Genomic DNA, 18748 nt, shown 5'->3' on the forward strand with positions numbered 1-18748 from the left:
GCCCCACACCCTGCCACGTGCCCTAATTCAAGAGCTTGTGCTCACTCTTGGGAGGCTGTAGAGTAAAGAGATTTCTACATGCTTTTTATTGTACTAAGTGCAGAGATCTGGTTGTATTTATGTGTGAGGCACATCTCAACCTGGACAAGCCACACTTCAAAGACTCGACAGCTGCTTGTGGGGAGCTGCTGCTGACCAGTCTGACTTAGGCAGGTCGCTTCCCTGCACGTGGCCTCTATTTTGATCAGGAAAAGCAGTAACCATGATAAATTGCAACGTAATGTAAGACACGCACACCCACCCTCGAGATTCAGTTTGCACCGCCATAAAAAGTAACACAAAACCCTCGCGGTTTATGGTGTCATTCTCTGTTTTGGTCCCCATTTCTCTTCTTCCTTTAAACATACGAGGTTCCAGGAGCTCCCCTCATGCTCTGGGTCACGCCCACCTCCACTTGGTTGCAGGTCACTCCTGGAGGTGTTTTTTGTGCTTCGACCACAGAAGCTTGTGTCCTGCATGTTGTACAGTATTGTTTTGTATCTTTGTAAACTTCACATAGTGGTGTCTACTGAGAAGGGTTCCTGGACCCAATTCAGCGAGTGTGGGTGGAGGCTTCTCCACACCACTGAGCAACTCTCAAGCCAGCTGGGTGTCCGAGAATCCAGCTCAACTCCCCACTACCAACCTGGCATAGACTCAGATTCTGTTGCAACTCCACCTCAGATACCACTGCAAGTCCAGTCACCTGTGCTTGACCGACTGGCTACAAATCAGAGGTTCCCACGGTCCCCTGGGGTCGTTCCACTAATTTGCTAGAACGGCTGACGGAACTCTGGAAAACCTGGTGTTGACTCACTAGATCACCAATTTATTATTCAAGGGCATTAACGGATACGGATCGACAACCAGATGAAGAGATACACAGGGTGAGGTCCTGAACAAGGAAGCCTCTGTCCTCATGGAGCTGGGGGCCAGCACGGTGGCACATAAAAACTCTCTGGTTCCCTGACATGGAAACTCTCCAAAAAGGACCAAACAGTGCTTTTTTTGAGGGGAAGGGGTGGGGACGGGCGGTTATGGAGGCTTCATTACACACTTACGATTGACTGAGTCGTTGGCCAGTAGTGACTGACTGAACCTCAGCGTCCCCCCTCCCCAGAAATAGGGGTGTGGGGTGGGGGCAATGGGACTGAAAGTTCCAAACCTCTGATCACATGGCTAGTTCTCCTGCAACCAGCCCCCACCCTGGGGGTGGGGTCCAAAAGTCAGCTCATTAGCATAAACCCAACAGTGATGGAGAGGGCTTGTTACAGGGAACAAGACAGCTATTTCACCTTTGTGGCCCGGAAAGGACTTTCAGAAACTGAAGACGAGAGACCAAACATTGTAACAAAATGAGCGCCCATCCCTCTTACCGGTAGGAAAATTCCAAGAGTTTTGGGAACTGTGAGTCAGGAACTGTGCATGAAGACAAAATATATCTGAGAGACACATTCTGGTCATACACATGTTTCGTAAGTTATAATATCGCTTGTACTGTGTCAGTCTCAGCACTGTGTCTCTGAGGTTTGTCGGTGGTGCTTCCTGGAACCCTGGTTCTCCCGTTCTAACCGGTGTGCTCAGGCAGCTGCCCTCCGCTCAGTTAGCGTTTCCCCAGGGCCAGCCCTAGGTCATTTCCTTTTCCACCGTCATGTTGAGTCTTGAACAAAACCCCTACCTGTCTTGTTCCCAGGTAGGACTCTCTGGGCCCCAAGCCCAGGTATGATGTGGGGTGTGGCATTTCAGCTCTGCCAGGAGCTGCAGGAAGCGTCACCCTGAGGTTCCCCGATGGGGATCAGCACGACTTGCCACCCTGGCAAATTAGGGCCATCTTCCTCAGCTCCCTCAGAAACCACCTCACTTTTTCCTCCGGCTGCTGGCTGGGAAGCAGCATCTCAGGGCTGTCCAGTGAGGTGCCGACTGCTCAGCAACTTCTGCTTTCTTTCTCCCCAGCGTCAAAAACAGGTGCTGGTCTTTCCACCTGTTGACTTCTAGGAGTTCATGACACCTACCCTGGGTCTGCTTCTCCGGGAGTGTCTCATCACGGAGTGGAGTTGTCTTCCATCTGTTTGTCAAAAAGTAAATCGCACGTATTAATCCTTTCCTTTCTGGCTTGTGATACAGAAAACAAGGATTAAGCCGTCTGCCGCGGTGGTGCTGACAGGCAGTAGACCCTGAGGGGACTCAGGAGGAAACCCGGCCCCTAGAGAGTTAGATGCACAGGTCAGGAATAATTTTAATGAAGCCAGGCTCTTGTGTCTTCCCGTGTATGGAAAAGCACTGAAATCTTGACCGCAAGAGATGGGTCCTTTGTGAAAGGCAGTAATATTTTACCAGGACGTGCCCTTGACTGCACCTGCTCCCCAGCCGGAGATCGCACATAAACCAGGCTTCTCCGCGGCCTCTTGGGAGCAGACTCTCGGAGCCGCTGAGCCGCTGCCTCTGGGCTGCAGATCTCAGCAGGGCCTTGAGTAAAACTTAAACTCAGCGTGTTTGTTGTGCATTTTAAAGTTGACACTTGTCTCCCTGTTTCTCGCTTAAGGAATTCTCCCTATCCTGATGTTTTGAAGATATTTTTCCTTTTCTTGTAAAGATTTTGTAGTTTTGCTTTTATATTTAGGTTGTTGGGGCTCAGGGTAGGCTGCCCCAGAACGTACCTTGATGGCATATTGACTGTTTTGAATTAAGGTTCCTGAAGAAACTGTCAATGTGAGAGGGACACTTTGAGCCTTCTCTCTGCTCCCTGAAATCAGGAAATAAGCCTCTCACGTGAAAGGCACCTTCTCTGGGCCTGAAGGTAGACAGGGAACTAGGGCTGGGACGCCTGTGTAACCAAACCTCGTCACTTTTTACGTTTACTACCCTAAGCCCAAACTCTGTTTACATTCTTCTCTAACTGAGCTCTCAAACCTAAGCTTCTTTGTTCTGTCAATTCCTCACCAATTTATGTAGGTCAGCGACTGCATTTTACCCTTAATGTCTGATGCCTGCTTTGGCTAGTACGTAGGTCTTATTTCTGTGAGAATTTTTGAATTTCGTTTCCTTTTCTCTTGTTAATCTGTCTTTTGCCAATTTTATTATTAGTCTACCGACAAGAACTCAATATGGGCAGGGGTTGAATTCTGTCCTCCCCAGCAAGGCCTTTAATCCATCTGGGAATTTATCTTTATTTATCATGTAAGGTAGAGATCTCACTTTATCCTTTATTATTACGTATACATGTGTTAATCAAAATTCTAGAAACTGAGATGAGACCTGATTAAAATAAAAAGCATTTATTTGGGGTTTGTTAGGACTGTAGCCCAGGAGGCACAGATTTGAGAATCCCTTGAACTGTGTTCTGCCAGACCTCAAAGATAGGGAGGTGTGCAAAGGCCAAGTCTGCAAGGTTACAGTTAAGTTACATGAGTAGTTTATCAAGAATTAAGACTGGAGCTGGCAGCACGTGAGGGTGTTTTTTAAATAAGGATCAGTTGGGGTTGAAATAGTCCCATAGTTATAAGGGAGACCTTGAGACCATAAGGTTGCAGCTGGCAGCAGTTAGCAAATATTGTTTTGAGAACAGCTGGTGGTGTCCTTGAGTTCAGAGAAAATGCAAGTTTTCTGTGGTGCAGGGACATGTCTGAGACCAGGTCTTCAGTGACTGCCTGACTCCACTTTTGTATGCTGAACTGTGATCACGCTGTTACACTTTCATTTTTCGGGGTGGGGGGTGGGGTGGGGGGAGGCAATTCGGTTTATTTATTTATTTATAGAGGAGGTCCTGGGGATTGATCCCAGGACCTTGTGCATGCTCAGCACACGCACCATTTCCTCCCTTTGAGCTACTCTCCCCGACACTGTCACATGTTCAATCTGTCATCATGTGTGTGCACGCCTATCTGTCACTCACCCAACCATCCATCTCCTGTATCACTTTATCTTTATTGTCTGAAGAGCTAACTTTTCTTGCACTTTTTCTTTTTTATCATGTTAAGCCAATTATTTCAGTGCCTTTATTAAATCTGTTATTTTTAAGTGGTTATAACATCATCACTCAGGTAGGGGAGCAAATTTGCCACCCCAAAATGTGTCTCTTGGGCATATTATTTCAAGCTAGCTATTTTCTAAGAAATAGTGGATATGGGAAAAATTTTGAAAACCAAATAGGAATTACCCTTTTGTAAGAAACGTTTCCGTTTGTTAAGAGTGTCTCCTGTCAATCTGCCTCATGTCAATTTAATTCTCAGATCAGCTGGAAGAACCTAGAAGGCAGGAAAATTTTCTCCTCCCTAACACTCACATACACTAATCGTCTGCATTTACACAAATTTCCTCCTATGTTACTCTTTTTTTTTTTTTTTTTTTTTACTGATTGGCATGTCCAATATCCTCCTTTAAAATTTTGCTCTTGGCCCTGTCCACGTGCATTTTAGACAAGATGGTCATGTGCCCTGCAGAACCTAGCCAGGATGCAGGTTGGAATCACACTGAGTCTGCAGGCTCCTTTGGGGATAATGCTGTCCTGTTAATTTTGAATAGGTCTACTTCTCTCTTTTGGGTCTTACATTTTTCAACAAAGCTTAATACTTTTCTCTGTAATTGTCTTGCATCTTGCATGACTTTTGTTAAGATTTTTCCCTGAGATGTATTTTAGTTTTTGTGGCTATTGTAAATGTTGTCTTTTAAAAGTTTTTATTTTTTATTTGGCTGTTGCCAGTTTAAAGACTATTACTGACCTGGTATACTAATTTTGTATCCAACAGCATGCAAACTTTTCTTTTCAGTTTTAATAATCTGTCTATTTCCAATATCATCTGCGACTAATGTAAAACAAAGAATGTTGCCTTCCATCTATTCAGCAAGGACCAAGTCTTTAGCCACTGCAGCCACTGACCTACATTACACCCCAAAAGGAATTCAGGGTGGGAAAAACAGGATGAAGCGTTCTGTATTTTGGATAGATGGGCCCCTAGACAGTTAAGATGTGTAGGAAGAATTTCAATGACCTCAGATTCTTGCATCTTCCCGCACATAGATAAGCACTAAAATCATTATTTTGAGATATTTGGGTTTTTTGGTGATTAGCAGTAATCTTTTACCAAAATATATGCTTAACACATGTATTTCCCAGCCCCAAATTCTCATAGTCTGACTCCTCCCCTACCTCTTCGGAGCAGTTCCTCAGAGCTACTGGCACGCTGTCTCTTGAGCTATCATCCTCAATAAAGTCCCCGAATAAAGCTGAAAATCTTATGTTGTGCATTTTAAAATTTCAGTTGACATTAATAATGGTTTTGTTTCTCGCTCTCTAAACCCTCTGCAAGTGATCCAAGTGTTCTTGCTAAGACCTTGTTTGGGACCCAGGGCAGGCCACCCAAATGTGCTTCAATAGCATGATGATTATTTAGAATTAAATTTCCTTAAGAAATGGCCCATGCAGGAGGGACACTTTGACCCTCCTCTCTGTCTCCCTGAAAGCAGGAAATAAGTCTCCCATGGAAAGGTGCCCTCCCTATACAGGAGGTAGAAAGGCACCCTTATCTACAGAGATAGAGAAATTAGGACCAAGAAGCCTGTGAAAACAAACCTTGTTATTTATTTTACTTATTTATTACCCAAACCCAAATTTTGCTTAAATTCCTTACTATAAGCTATCAAACCTAAATTTCCTTGTTCTGTCAACTTCTCTCAAATTTATTGTTTCTTTGTCTAAAAAAAAGGTATAAAAACTGCCTACTTCGCCCACTTCTTAGATCCCATTTCTATGAGACCTCTGTGCTTGTGAATTAAATCTGTTTCCTATCAATCTGTCTTCTGTCAGTTTTACTATTAGTCCAGCCGCAAGAACTCAAGGGGGTCGGAGGAACCTCCCCTCCTGACATCTCTAACCCAAAGTTAGGTAGCGGTGGGATGGTCGGCCTCCTCTCCTGATGTCTGACTTAAATCAGTAGGTATGAGGTTTGCCTGGAATCTTGGCAGACACTTTTTAGCACATCAAGGAAGTTTCTTCTATTTTCAAATTGCTAAGAGTTTTTCTTTTTAAGGGGTAATTTGTTTTCTGCGTTTCCCCCCCCCATGTAAATGGGTATTGAATTCTATCAATTGACATAATTATCATTTGTTTTGTGAACCGAACCCCCCACCCCCCACCCCAGAAGTTTACAAATAAGAAAAGAGTTTATTTGGAGTCTTAGAAATTGCAATTTGGGAGGCACAGACTCAGGTTAAACCAAGAGTGTTCTGGGAAGAGAGACTCCGAGGCCCATGAAGCTGTGCTCTGACACAGAAAGGAAGCGTTCGTCCCTGAGGGAAGTTTAGGATAAGTGTCTGATGAATACTTTGAGTTTCTGGCAGATGTCTTCATTAGCACAGTAAGTGGTCAAAAGGTCAGATTCCATCCAGGGTGACACTGTCTAAGTTAGTCTTCCTCAGTGGACTTCCAGCTGCATTTGAGACTTTCTCAGCAACAGTGACTCCGTTTTGATTTTCCTGCCACAGGTTTTCCCTGGATTTATCTGTTACTGTGGTAAATAACACTAACCTATGCTTCAATTTTAAGCCGAGCTAAAACTGTACCTAGTTTAAAAGTCAACTGTACTATTGGTTTACCCGTCTATCAATAACCAACCCCAGAAGCAACCACTTTCCTTGGTAATATGCCTCTACACTTACGGAAAAAATGGTTATAATACAACTCTCGTTATTTCCGTCTTAGATATGATTACTGATTTCTTACTATTGAACGTTGGGACTAGTTTTCTTACACCCCCCCCCACTTGACACACAGCCTTTTCTCCTCACCCTCCCAGTAGAGTCTGGGCATTTTGGGGGTCAATTCTGTATTCTACTTTGTTAAATCATAACCATTGTCCAGAGGTGAGGTATAAGGTACCCATGGCTACAGTCTCTTTCTTGTTTTCCTTGAAATTAACAGCTGACTAATGTTTTCTAGGAACCTGTGGCCGACATTCAGCAGAAGTGAGAACATCCCCTCCACGTGTTCAAGTGTCCCAGGTGATCCAGGACTTCTCTTCACGCAGACCTCCCTCCCTGCGCCCCCACCCCTCCTGACATGGGCTCTGTGGGTCTCTGCACAGTCAGGATCCAGGGCCTCCCTTTGCTCCTCTCAGGTCCCTGCTTGCATATGCTGTGTCCCAAGATCTTGGTGGGGGCAAGTGGACCTGAATTCCCACTGAGCAACACTGGCCAGTCATGGATGTTTATAGCAGCTTTATTCATAGTTGGCAAAACTTGGAAGCAACCAAGATGTCCTTCAGTAGGTGCATAGATAAACTGTGGTATCTCCAGACAATGGAGTATTATTCAGCACTAAAAAGAAATGTTATCAAGCCACAAAGAGACATGTAGGACCCTTAAATACATGTTACTAAGTGAAAAAGACCAACCTGAAAAGGCTACATACTGTATAATTCCAACCAAGGAGACAATAAAAAGATCAGTGGTTTTGGGGAGGGCAGGATAAATCTGTGGTGCACAAGAAATTTTTAGGGCAGTGAAATTATTCTGTGTGATAGTGTAATGGTGGATGTATGTCAATATATGTTTTTCAGACAAATGGCTATATAGGACAAAGAGTGAACCCTAATGTAAACTACAGACTTTAGCTGATAATAATGCATCAATATTGGCTTGTTGATTGTAACAAGTGCACCACACTAATGCATGATGTTAGTAATAGAGGACACTGTGTGTGCAGATGGAGTATGTCATACACTGAGTCTTTCTGTACATCTAGAACTATTCTAAAAGATAAAGTCTGTTAATTAAGAAAAGACAATGGTGAAGATAAAATGGCATACTAAAAACTCTTACATTAACCCAAAGAAGGCAAGAAAGGTGAAACAGAAGAATAACAATGAAAAAAAAAAAAAAAGAAACAAATTGGAAAATGGCAGCTCTAAATCCAATTCTATCAATAATTATATTAAATGTAAATGGAATATATATTCCAATTAAAAGGCAGAGATCATCAGACTAGATAAAAAAAGCAGGATGCAAGATGTGAGTTTACAAGAGCCATTTTAAATACAGACACAGTAGGTTGAAATGAAAAGGATGGAAAAAGATATATGCAAATTAATCATAAGAAAGTTGGGACGTGAAGCAAGGTGAAGGCCCATTGGCGAGAATCATGTCTGAGATGCAGGTTACAACTGTAACTGGCCAGGAGACGTGTGCCTCGGCCTCCAGGGGCTGGTCCACTGGGGTCCCCACTCCGGAGCTGGAACCCAAGGAGGGGCTGGGCCTGATCCAATTGCTACCTGAGCTACTCCTGGTGGTGCTGAGCCACGTGCCGCCACACACGCCACAAAGTTTTCCAGGGCTGGTACACTCTGGTAGACTGCCAGGCCCTGTGACTGATCATCCTGGCCAGGACCACGGCACCCTGAGGTGCACTGCCCACAGCCACACCCCCTGTTGACAATCCCAGGCCCTGCCTCCTGGGAAGCTTCTGCAAGTGTGGCCTATAGGACATAACCTCATCTGGAACCTCAAGGGCCAGGAAGTCCTCTGGAAATGGATGATGCTGAGGGGTGGGGACCTGCCCATGACCCTGGACCAGCCCCTGTTCCTGGACTTGCCCCTGACCCCAGACCTGCTCTCTCACACTTAACTCTTCACCCCACCATGTCCTTCACCACAGCAGAGCCTAGTACTGTCTGATCAGATGGCCCACAACAGTTCCCAGCTCTGTGGCCTCAAGCAGGATTTTCAGCCTCTACACCTGTTTTTACCTGTGATTAGTTCTGATAATGGTCCCAGGTGGTAGGAAGGTCATAGCAAAGGGCCTTGCACACAGGCCTTCCCATCTCACTCAGCAACTCCCTCTGGAGCACCTGCCGCCTCCCGCCGGCCTTCTGGTCAACCCCCTATTGGCCTGGCCCCAGTACTCCTGCAACAACCCAGGGGCCACGCTGGCTAACCTGTTCCACCTCCTCCCCATTCGCACATCTTTCCCCATTCTTTCTTGCCTTGGGGCTTTGACTTGCTGGTCCTTGCTGACCATAGCTTGTCCACACTGCTCAGGATGCCGCTCAAAAACTGCTTCCTCAGAAAAACTGTTTCTGAACATCCTCTCTGAAAGTAGCATTTTTGTCCCTCTATACTCTTCCCTGCATGGAACAACAGATCTGAGTGATACAGCCTCCTTCCATTAGAAGGTCAGCACCATGAGAGACAGTCTCTGTTTTGTTCACTGACGTACCCAGGGCCCAGGGCATACAGGCACCCACTAAGCAAATACTTGTTCGGAAACTGGAGTCGGCCTCTAACCCTTAGGACCTCAGCAAGAAGGGTCAGAGGTCATTCTGAATACTGTCTACAGGCTGCCTGAGACTGGGTGCCAAGCACGTGAAGAGCAACAAACAGTGGGGCAAACTGTCATGCCCTGTGGTCACTGGGCTCCTCACCACCAGGTTCCTGCAGCACGTGCTGCATGAGCAGGGCAACCCTGCGGGAGGTGGGAGTGCACACGGTGCTGCCCCCACACCTGAGGTTGTCTCCAGAAAAAGCCCCGTCCCCGAATGCACCTGTACCTGAAAGAATGACAAACTGGTTATTCGAGTTTGGGTCTGTGGCAGACATTATCTTCAAAATGAACAAAGTGAGACTGTCAGTCCCAGGAAAAAAAAGAACACTCAGAACTTACTGTCAATCATAAAATTTGAGTTTTCACATGTAAGTTAAAGTCTTAGAAAACTTGCATTTGCCACTGTGAGCTTCCAATATTCTCAGACTTTTCTGATGAGACTGTTGACGACGTAACAAGTGAATTCTGGTTCTGAACAGTGGACAGTGTCAACACTGGAGGAGCTACATAACTCAGAGAATCGTCACTTTCCAAATGATAACACAGATGTTACAGGACCACACCTGGGAAAAAGATCCACTCAGAGTGCAGACAGATCAATGGATTGAACGCCACAGAGCACAGAAGATCACTGATACGGTTTCAGATTCTACAGTAGGACTAATCTTTTCTTTTGTAAAATAACTTTTATTCTGAAAAGTTTAAATCTCACAAGATGTTGCAAAAATATTACAGCTCCATATACCATGCACCCAGCTTCCCCTAGTGATAGTATTGCCACAGCACTTGTCAAAACTGGCGAAAGAGGCTGGTGCCAGTCTGGTAGCAGGCGTGGACCCGGCAGGTCTCATCTGTTCACAAGCACTTGTTTCTTTCTTTGCCAGCTAACTTGGAAGAAACCATCACCTGTTGAATTTTAGTGCAGTGTCAAAAAAAAAGAACATCCACAATGATCAGAAAAGGACATTAAAGCAACTGCGTATCTGTGACTACTTTAACCACACCCACGCATCACAACGGACTGAATGCAGAATCCAACAGTCTTCAGTTAAGCCAGACATCAGATTTGCAAAAATGTAAAACAATGCCACCCTCCCAGCTACATACTTTTGTTTTGGAAAATATAAGGTTTTTTTCCCTTAAAAATGTTATATTAACACGCAATGGGTTTATATCTTTATTTTCAAATGAATGTATATTTCAAATGAATATGTATTTTATATGTACATAGAATTAGTTTTAATTTTAAATGCCATCAATGCTGACAGAAGTAATCACATAAACCGAAGCTCCTGGGGACCCCAGTGGCTTCCAGGGTATTAAAAGGCTCCCCGAGCTCTGCGAGGTGAACCTTGGCAGAAGGACATCCTCCTGCCAACAGAGCCCCCGGGCTCTCTGAAGTTCACACGCACCATGACAAACCTGGAAATGTCTTCTTCTATTTAAACACATATATTTGGGTCATATCATAACCTACCCTGAGAAAATTAAAAGTTTAGAAGTTTCTGGAGTGATTGTCAGCAGGGGAATATAACTCGTATCCAAACTAAGTGACTTTTTATTAAACCACTTACTATTTAATCTAAATTCAAGTACAGTCATCACAGAAATTGAAACTATTCATCAACATGGTAGAATTTACATCTTTTTTTTAGAATGATCTTGCATTTAAATAAGATTTTTTTATTATGCCAATCCATGAAATAAACAGTAGACTTTAAAATTAAATTATTTTTCCAGTGCCTCAGTAGTGTAGTCTAAGACTTTGTGTTGGTCCGGTCCATGGCTGTGAAGAACACACAGACAGCAGCTGTGACGAGCAGGTGCATTCCCTCATAGAGAAGTTTTGGAGAAAACACACTCCATATAAATAAATGGTAACGCAGAGATGTCACCAAAATGATATATGCGGAAACTGGAAAAGAACAAACCAATGCGTAGCAGAAGCAAGCATGACTCAGTGCTGAACTGCTGTTAACAAAAAGGGAAATATGTATTAGTATACATACGCCACCTCCTTACTGTGTAAGGCATGGACACATATGTAACCACATTTCTATACTGAAAATGGCTGTGGCAGTTCCTGCTCCTGGGAACACGCCCCTCCCCCGCCACTTGAAGTCTGGGTCTGGTCAGTCTGGTGGCCACTGAGGTGCTAAGGAGTCAGAGCTGCACATGGGCAGCTCCAGTTACTCTCCAGGGCCACCACAATCTGTAAAATATTGTCGAAAATGCACCCCCAAATTTTACATAGTTATTTATTTAAGAACTATACACACAGTATAAAATATAAACAAAGAAAAGAAAGCCACACAAGGATGAGATGCACATGCTGCCCAGCGGGCGCCTCGTCTGCCTGGCCTGGTCTGGGGACACTGGCTCCAGGGTGTGTGCTACGCAAACAGGGAGGCAGAGCCTTCCTGAAATGGAAGCAACCCCTCAGAGTGCACAAACATACTGCCTTTGCTTTCAAGCCACCAACAAACCATGACATAAATCTAACCTACTCTTTAAGGCAACTTCCTGAGATGGTGACTATTTCAAGACAGCAAGTTCCAGGCACCCTTCACTCTTATCCACCCCACAGACCCTCGGAGGTCACGCTCCCAGATTCTGGTTAAGCCCAGTTCCAGTTCTGCCACCCTGCCCCCCCCACCCCCGCAGTGAGCCCATGGGTGGCATCTCTGTGGTCACAGGACTGCTGCGGCTCTCCTGTGCCCAGAGGACCCGCAGCCCCAAATGGCCTGCCCTACCCCTGGGCTCTCTCACTGCCCTCACCCTCAGCGGGAACATGCTCTGCTTATTTGCATGGGCAGTCTCCACTGGCTGTGGTCACTCCCACCTGCAGCCCCTCCTCCGGGATGGCGCATAACTGGCCCACACACTGTGGACTGTTCATTCTTATTTAAGGAAAAGGAAAGTGATGACAAAGACCTTTGAGCCCTTGGGTTTCAGACATCCTGTCTCTGGAACAGGAGTGGCTCTTCAAACTGTCCACTTGCCACCAGAGTTTGCGTTAAAGACAAAGGAGAGTTTCACCTGTTGGTTTCTGAGCTCAGGAAGTTCACCAAGTGGCTGGCCCACAGCACGGGCCCCGCGTACGTCGCAAATGCTGTCAAGAACACCGCTGGGATCTCCATGTAGGTGTCCAGGCCCACAAAGCCTGCCGAGATGTCCACGGTGGTGATGCTGTTTGAGTTTCCCTGCACATGGAAGAAACACGGCTGACCCAGCTAGTGTCATGACATGGCCACTAGCGACCGTGAGAGCCACAATCATGGTGACGTGGACACACAGGAGCCCCAGCTGCCCATCCACTCTTGGTCTGGGGTTGACCCTGGATGAGCTGCCCCTCCACCGGCCTGCCTTACTCCCAAGTGTGGAGGAGCAAGTGAAATGTCCCTTACCTTTGAGAAACTATATAAATGTGTGTGCAGACAACAACTATGGAAAATTTCAAACTTTCCCCAGCTCATCTAACTTAGACAGACACCCTGACCTCCCTCCTCAGGGACACTGTCTGAAGGCTGCACATGGCCCTGGGGGCTGAGGGTGGCGTTGCCACACGGCTCATTCGAGGGTGGGCGCTGCTGCTGGGTGGCGGAGGGCAGGCTGGCTGCTTGGTGTCTGGCTTATGTGTCAGACTCAAGATCCTGGCGGTCACTGCCCAGGCCCGGCCAGGAACAGGATAGTTCGTCCTGCACAGGAAGGGTGGGGGTTTGAATCCAAGGGCGGGGTCCACTTCCAGTCTTTGATACTGGTGTCCTGTCCTCAGACATGACATTTACAAATCTGACAGCACAAATGTCTGTCCCGGCCCAGCGAAGGCCCTCCCGACCTGGAACTCTTTATCTGATGGCCCAGGACATGAGTCCAGACCCCACCACCTCCTCCTTCGGCTGCATGTCACTTGGTGGTCACTGATGCAGGGGCCCCGACGCACACGGAACAGGTGCTCAGACCCCCAGTCTCCTCCCTCTCTGCCTCTTCGGCGCCCTGTCCACACTGGTTCCTTTGTCTTCTTCCTGCTCCCAGCTGGTGCTCTGGGACCCCCGGGCATGCTCTGCATTTCCCCACGTCTGCGATGCCTGGGACCTTCGAACTTTCTTCTGATAGCTAAGAAAAAGCCGTGTTCTCAGTGGTAAAACACGTGAGGCACACAAAGAATGGCACTTGTGGTCCCGGCGCTCTGGTTGTCAGAGGGGCTGCCTTCCTGTGAGGGGCAGCTTGGACCCCAGGGAGGCGGGCCACCCTCCAGGTTTGCGCGGACCCCAACCCTGACTTCTCGGCAGGGTCCTGATCAAGGCCGGCTGGCGCTGAGAGCTTATGCGCACGGGCTACCTCCTGCTTCTCATGCTGGGTCATCTAACCCTCACAGCCCCTGAGGAGAAGGTGAACTACTTATGAGCTTATGACCCAATTTTACAGACGAGGAAACTGAGGCACGGCAAATGCCTGCAAGAGGCCTCCTATCTCAGAGGTGCTGAGCACCAGGGTCAGGACAACCTGCCTGCAGCTCTGCTGGGAACTGCCACCCTGGATGCTGCAGGAGCGCACGTCTGGAGAGAGGAGCACGTGGGCTGTCAGGGGAGAGCTACAGCTGCAGTGAAAGGGAAGGAAAGTGGGGTCTGAGGCTCAGGGGCAGGTCAGATCCCTCCTGCACTTACGGACTTCTAGAACTTCACCCCCGCCCACTCTTGGGCTTTAGGAAACAGAAGGAAAAGCCACGCACCTGAGGTGAGTGTCAGGAAACCAGGGGAGGAGGAGATGAGGAAAAGGCCCTGGGCCAAGCTGGAGACACACTGAACCAGGTAAGCCTCAGGGGTCTCAGTGGAGGAGAAGGGAGGAGCCAGTGACACAAAGGAAAGACAGATCTTCATTGTAGAGATGGGAAGACACAGACGCTCAGGAGGTTTGCAAAGTTCCTTGGCCAGAGAGCTCATGTGTCCACCCTCATGAGTGCCCCTTGACCAGGGTGGTGATGCAGGAAGACTTGGATGGAACTGCGTCCCTCCGAGGCCAGGAGCTGGACACTCTGTCCAGCTTCCCAGGCGCCATTCCAAGTACACAGGTGCATACTGAGGTCTACCCTGGAGGTACCTTGAACTTGCCTCTGATGGACCCTCAATACTCAAGAGAAGAAGTGACAACCACAGGGCCCTGGGGGATTAATGACCAAATGGGGAGACCCAACAGTGCCCAGTGCTGACAGGCAGGGGTGGAGGACGAGAGCACAGTTATCATCCACCTCCGATAAATCATGGAAACATGACGTGCATCCCTGACTGCCCGTGTAATCAGACCCAGCACAGCAACTACATGTCGTCACCAAGGACGTCTGCCTTAAATGAGTAAATGTACTTTTTCTTATGAAATATATGCGAGGTTTAAGCATAATATACCACGTCACACTGACAGCTCCTTCACTAGACAGACGTTGTAACTTCCCAGCTTACGGTAAAATTTTCTCAAAGAAAACTAAAGACAAGGGACATAAAGAGTTATTGTTGTTTTCTACCTGCAGTGATCACGAACACCTACCTGAAAATAGAAGAATGCCTGACCAAACCAATAATGCATCACGGTGATCTCAGCTGCGTCGTGCCTCAGGGGCCTCCAGATGAATGTGGTCAGGATGGCCTGGACCAGGAGGCTCAGCACTAGGACGGGGAGGTTGTGTGGTCGGAAGAGCAGCGCTGCCAGAAGCACCAAGCCGCTGTACACCTCCCAGAGGCCCAGGGTCCTGGCTGCAGAGTCCGTGGTGATGACTTGAGATTTAAGCAAGTCTTTGGTGCCCGTGAACAGAATGCCAAGGACAAAGACATAAACAAAACGAGCTTCAGTAATGCCCCTAAAAAAGCAAAACAGTTAGATTCACTAGCACCAACTAGAAAAATTCAAACCCACAATTTCCCTTGAAACCATGTGTCTACTGAACTGACTATACAAGCCTCAGCACCTGCCCTCCAGGGACTCTTTGGCCGTAGGGGTGTCTGCCTCTGCACATCAGCTCCCCCAAGACCCCTGCTGGGGGCTGACAGGCCTGCCTTCTCCGAGCGGCTGGCCCTCTCTGTGCGCACTTCTCTGACAGAGCTGGCTTACGGGAAATCTTGCTCATTTGGCCCAAGGATCACCTGGGTACAAGACCGGAGACAAAAACCCTGTCCACCTGCTTCACACAGTTAATTTGAAAAACTGTTGCAGCAGGATAGGGTCCAGCTCTGTGAGGAACTTCCATAAATGCCAAGATACAACCAAGCATGTTCACAACCAAGCAGACTGAAGTTAAGTACTCGCATGTGTATACGGATACACACATACAGAGGTGCAGTCCAAACTGTGGGGTCTGGAGGAAGGCAGGGCCAGGGTGGTCTGGGCTCTGCCCCTTGCTGACTCTGTTGCTGGGGGTGAGTTAATTACAACTTCTGATGCTCAGCTTTGTTACTCATAAAATGAAGAGAAATGGTACCTACACCTCACAAGGCTATCCTGGGAATTAAACAAGAGAACAAATGTAAAGTGTCTGGCACAGAGTAAATGTGAAATGTTAGTATGAATTAAGTATGTTAGCACTTCATTTACACCCATCTGTAGAGGATACAATTTATGACCCATACCAAAGAATTTTGTCTTATGAAACACATACATTCCTAAAACATGTTTAAATAAATTTCATAACTCAAACATTCTATACATACTAGAAAAGCTGATCATTTAAAGTAATACAAAAAAAGTAATACTAACTAAATAAAATTTTAAATGAAATAAGCACCCTAATAATGTATCTGTATCAAAAACTGAATTTTCCTGTATCAGATTTTCTTAGGAAACGGTTTATGCATTTTTAAAAAATTCCTTTTTCAATATGGTCAGTTTAATGTAAACAGTGGGACACACTCTCTCATGTGCCTGGCAGTGTGGGAACACCAGAGACTGACATGATGTGCTGAGTGCTAAGGACGGCCCACAGGGGTTACAGAAGGAGGAGCCAGCAAAGGTCCAAGCAATGGGAGAAGTTCCAAAGAGGAAGGAGGCTGGGCTTTCTATGGAGGAAGGGCCAGGGTGGGGTGGATGGAGAGCAGGAGAGCGTGCGTCCCCCTCGCCTTCAGCAGGCCCACCTCCTGGCCCAGCCAGCTGGCTGTGCCTGCACATGGAGAGCTGCCAATCGGGGCCTCCCCTCAAGCCAGGCTCGGGCTTCAGGGTGGAGAAGAAGCTCAAGAGTTAAGCGTAAAGGGCTCTAGAGCACACATGGACAGCAGCAGCTGGGGCTGCCAGGAGAGAAGCAGCTTTCAGGCGATCTAGAACCAGGGAAGATCCAGAACCAGGGAGGATCTAGAAACAGAATGGTTCTAGAATTGGAATGGACTTGGATCCAGGCTCAACCTAGAATGGAAGTATCTCACAAGAGGGTGAGAACAAGCAGTGCAGGTTAGGGAAGCGGGGCACTGCCTACGTTCTGGACACCAATGAGGTACAAGCCGTTGTATCCACGAAAGGTAAGTGAGAGACACTGAAATTAGGTGTGTCTACCTGAGAGAAAAGAGGAATTTACTCATATACCACACTCTGAGATTTAAACAAACACCCCATATTGAACCCCCTCACACTGACATCTAGCCTTGACATCTGTCCAGAGCCTCAGACTCTGAAGTGAACAGCCTTCAAGATGTCTCCCCACCACACTCTCCCTACCTGACCTCCCTGCCTCAGGTGAAGTCCTGCCACTCTGCTGTCACCTCAGCCAGGCTCTCAGTATCACCCTGACTCCCTACACCAGTTGACACGTCCTGTTTCCAGGTGAGGCCCTTGTGCCCCTCGGCCACCCATATGACTTGATCATAGCCCTCAGAACTCACTCTGACCCTTCCACAGATGACACCTGCTTTTCTTTCTCTCTAGAAAAGCAATACCAAACATTCAGAGAAGAGTTAACACCTATCCTTCTGAAACTATTCCAGAAAATTGCACAGGAAGGAATGCTTCCAAACTCATTGTACAAGGCTACTATCACCCTCATACCAAAACTAGACAAAGATATCACACAAAAAATTATAGGCTACACCAGAAATTGACACAACAGTGTAAACTGAGTATACTTCAATACAAAACAATTTTTTTAAATAATAAAATAAAAAACAAAGAAAAAATGTATAGGCCAATATCACTGATGAACATTGATGCAAAACCTACAATAAAATATTAGCAAACCAAATTCAGCGATACATTAAGAGGATCATACACTGTGATGAAGTGGGATTTATCCCAGGAAAGCAAGGATGGTTCAATATCCACAAATCAAAGTGATACGCCACGTTAACAAACTGAAAAATGAAAATCACATGATCATCTCAGTAGACCCAGAAAATGCACTTGACAAAATTCAACATTCATTTATGATAAAAACTCTCCAGAAAGTGGGCACAGAGGAAACATACCTCAACGTAATAAAGGCCACATATGGTAATCCCACAGCTAATATCACACACAATGGTGAAAAGATGAAAGCATTCCCCTAAGATCAGAAACAAAACAAGGATGCCCACTGTCACCACTTTTATTCAACATAGTATTGTAAGTTCGAGTCACAACAAACAGATAAGAAAAAAAAAGGGGGGGGGGGTGGAAACCAAATTAGAAAGGAAGAAGTAAAACTGTCAGTGTTTGCAGATTCCATAATACCATACGTAGAGAATCTTAAAGACACCGCCATAAAACTACTAGAGCTCATCAATGAATTCAGTAAAGTTACAGGATACAAAATTAATATACAGAAATTGGCTGCATTTCTATACACTAACAACAAACTAGCATAAAGAGAAATGAAGAAAACAATCCCACTGACAAGTACCTCCAAACGAACAAAATACCTAGGAATAAGTGTAACCAAGGAGGTGAAAGGCCTGTACTAGGAAACGATGCCACAATGGAAGAAACTGGAGACAACACACACAGATGGAAAGACACACCCTCTTCATGAATCGGAAGAATCAATATTGTTAAAATGACCACACTACCCAAGGCAATCTACAGACTTACTGCAATCCCTATCAAATTACCAATGGCATTTTTCAAGGAACTAGAACAAACAATCTCAAAATTTGTAGGGAAACACAAAAGACCCCAATTAGCTAAAACAATCAAAGAAAGAGGAACAAAGCTGGAGGAATCACACTCCCTGACTTTAAACCATAAGACAAAGCTGCAGTAATCAAAACACACACACACACCCCTTCATGGAACAGAATGAAGAGTTCAGATGAACCCACACTTACATGGTCAGTTAAACTACAACAAAGGAACAACAAATAAAATGGGGAGAAACAGCCTATTCAATAAATGGTGTTGGGAAAACTGGACAGCTACATGCAGAAGAATCAAACCACGCACAGAAATAAA

The 18748-nt window shown here is 46.2% G+C and overlaps 1 protein-coding gene across 4 annotated transcripts in view; it reads right to left on the bottom strand.

Annotated features, from left to right (window-relative positions):
• Window positions 1-10018: 10018 nt before the first annotated feature.
• The window catches only part of PIGG (phosphatidylinositol glycan anchor biosynthesis class G (EMM blood group)), a 28592-nt gene continuing 19862 nt past the window's right edge, over window positions 10019-18748 (bottom strand). For 3 of the 4 annotated variants that reach the window (XM_031439616.2, XM_064489169.1, XM_031439625.2), the window contains 3 exons: window positions 14894-15203; window positions 12392-12555; window positions 10019-11323 (listed from right to left, as the gene is read on the bottom strand). In XM_031439616.2, the coding sequence (XP_031295476.1) occupies window positions 11110-11323; window positions 12392-12555; window positions 14894-15203 (688 nt within the window). In that variant the 3' untranslated portion in view covers window positions 10019-11109. The remainder of the gene's footprint in view (window positions 11324-12391; window positions 12556-14893; window positions 15204-18748) is intronic. The other variant, XM_031439619.2, reaches the window with a different exon arrangement.

This window comes from Camelus dromedarius, chromosome 1 (assembly GCF_036321535.1).
Source record: "Camelus dromedarius isolate mCamDro1 chromosome 1, mCamDro1.pat, whole genome shotgun sequence".
In the NCBI taxonomy this organism is placed as follows: Eukaryota; Metazoa; Chordata; class Mammalia; order Artiodactyla; family Camelidae; genus Camelus; species Camelus dromedarius.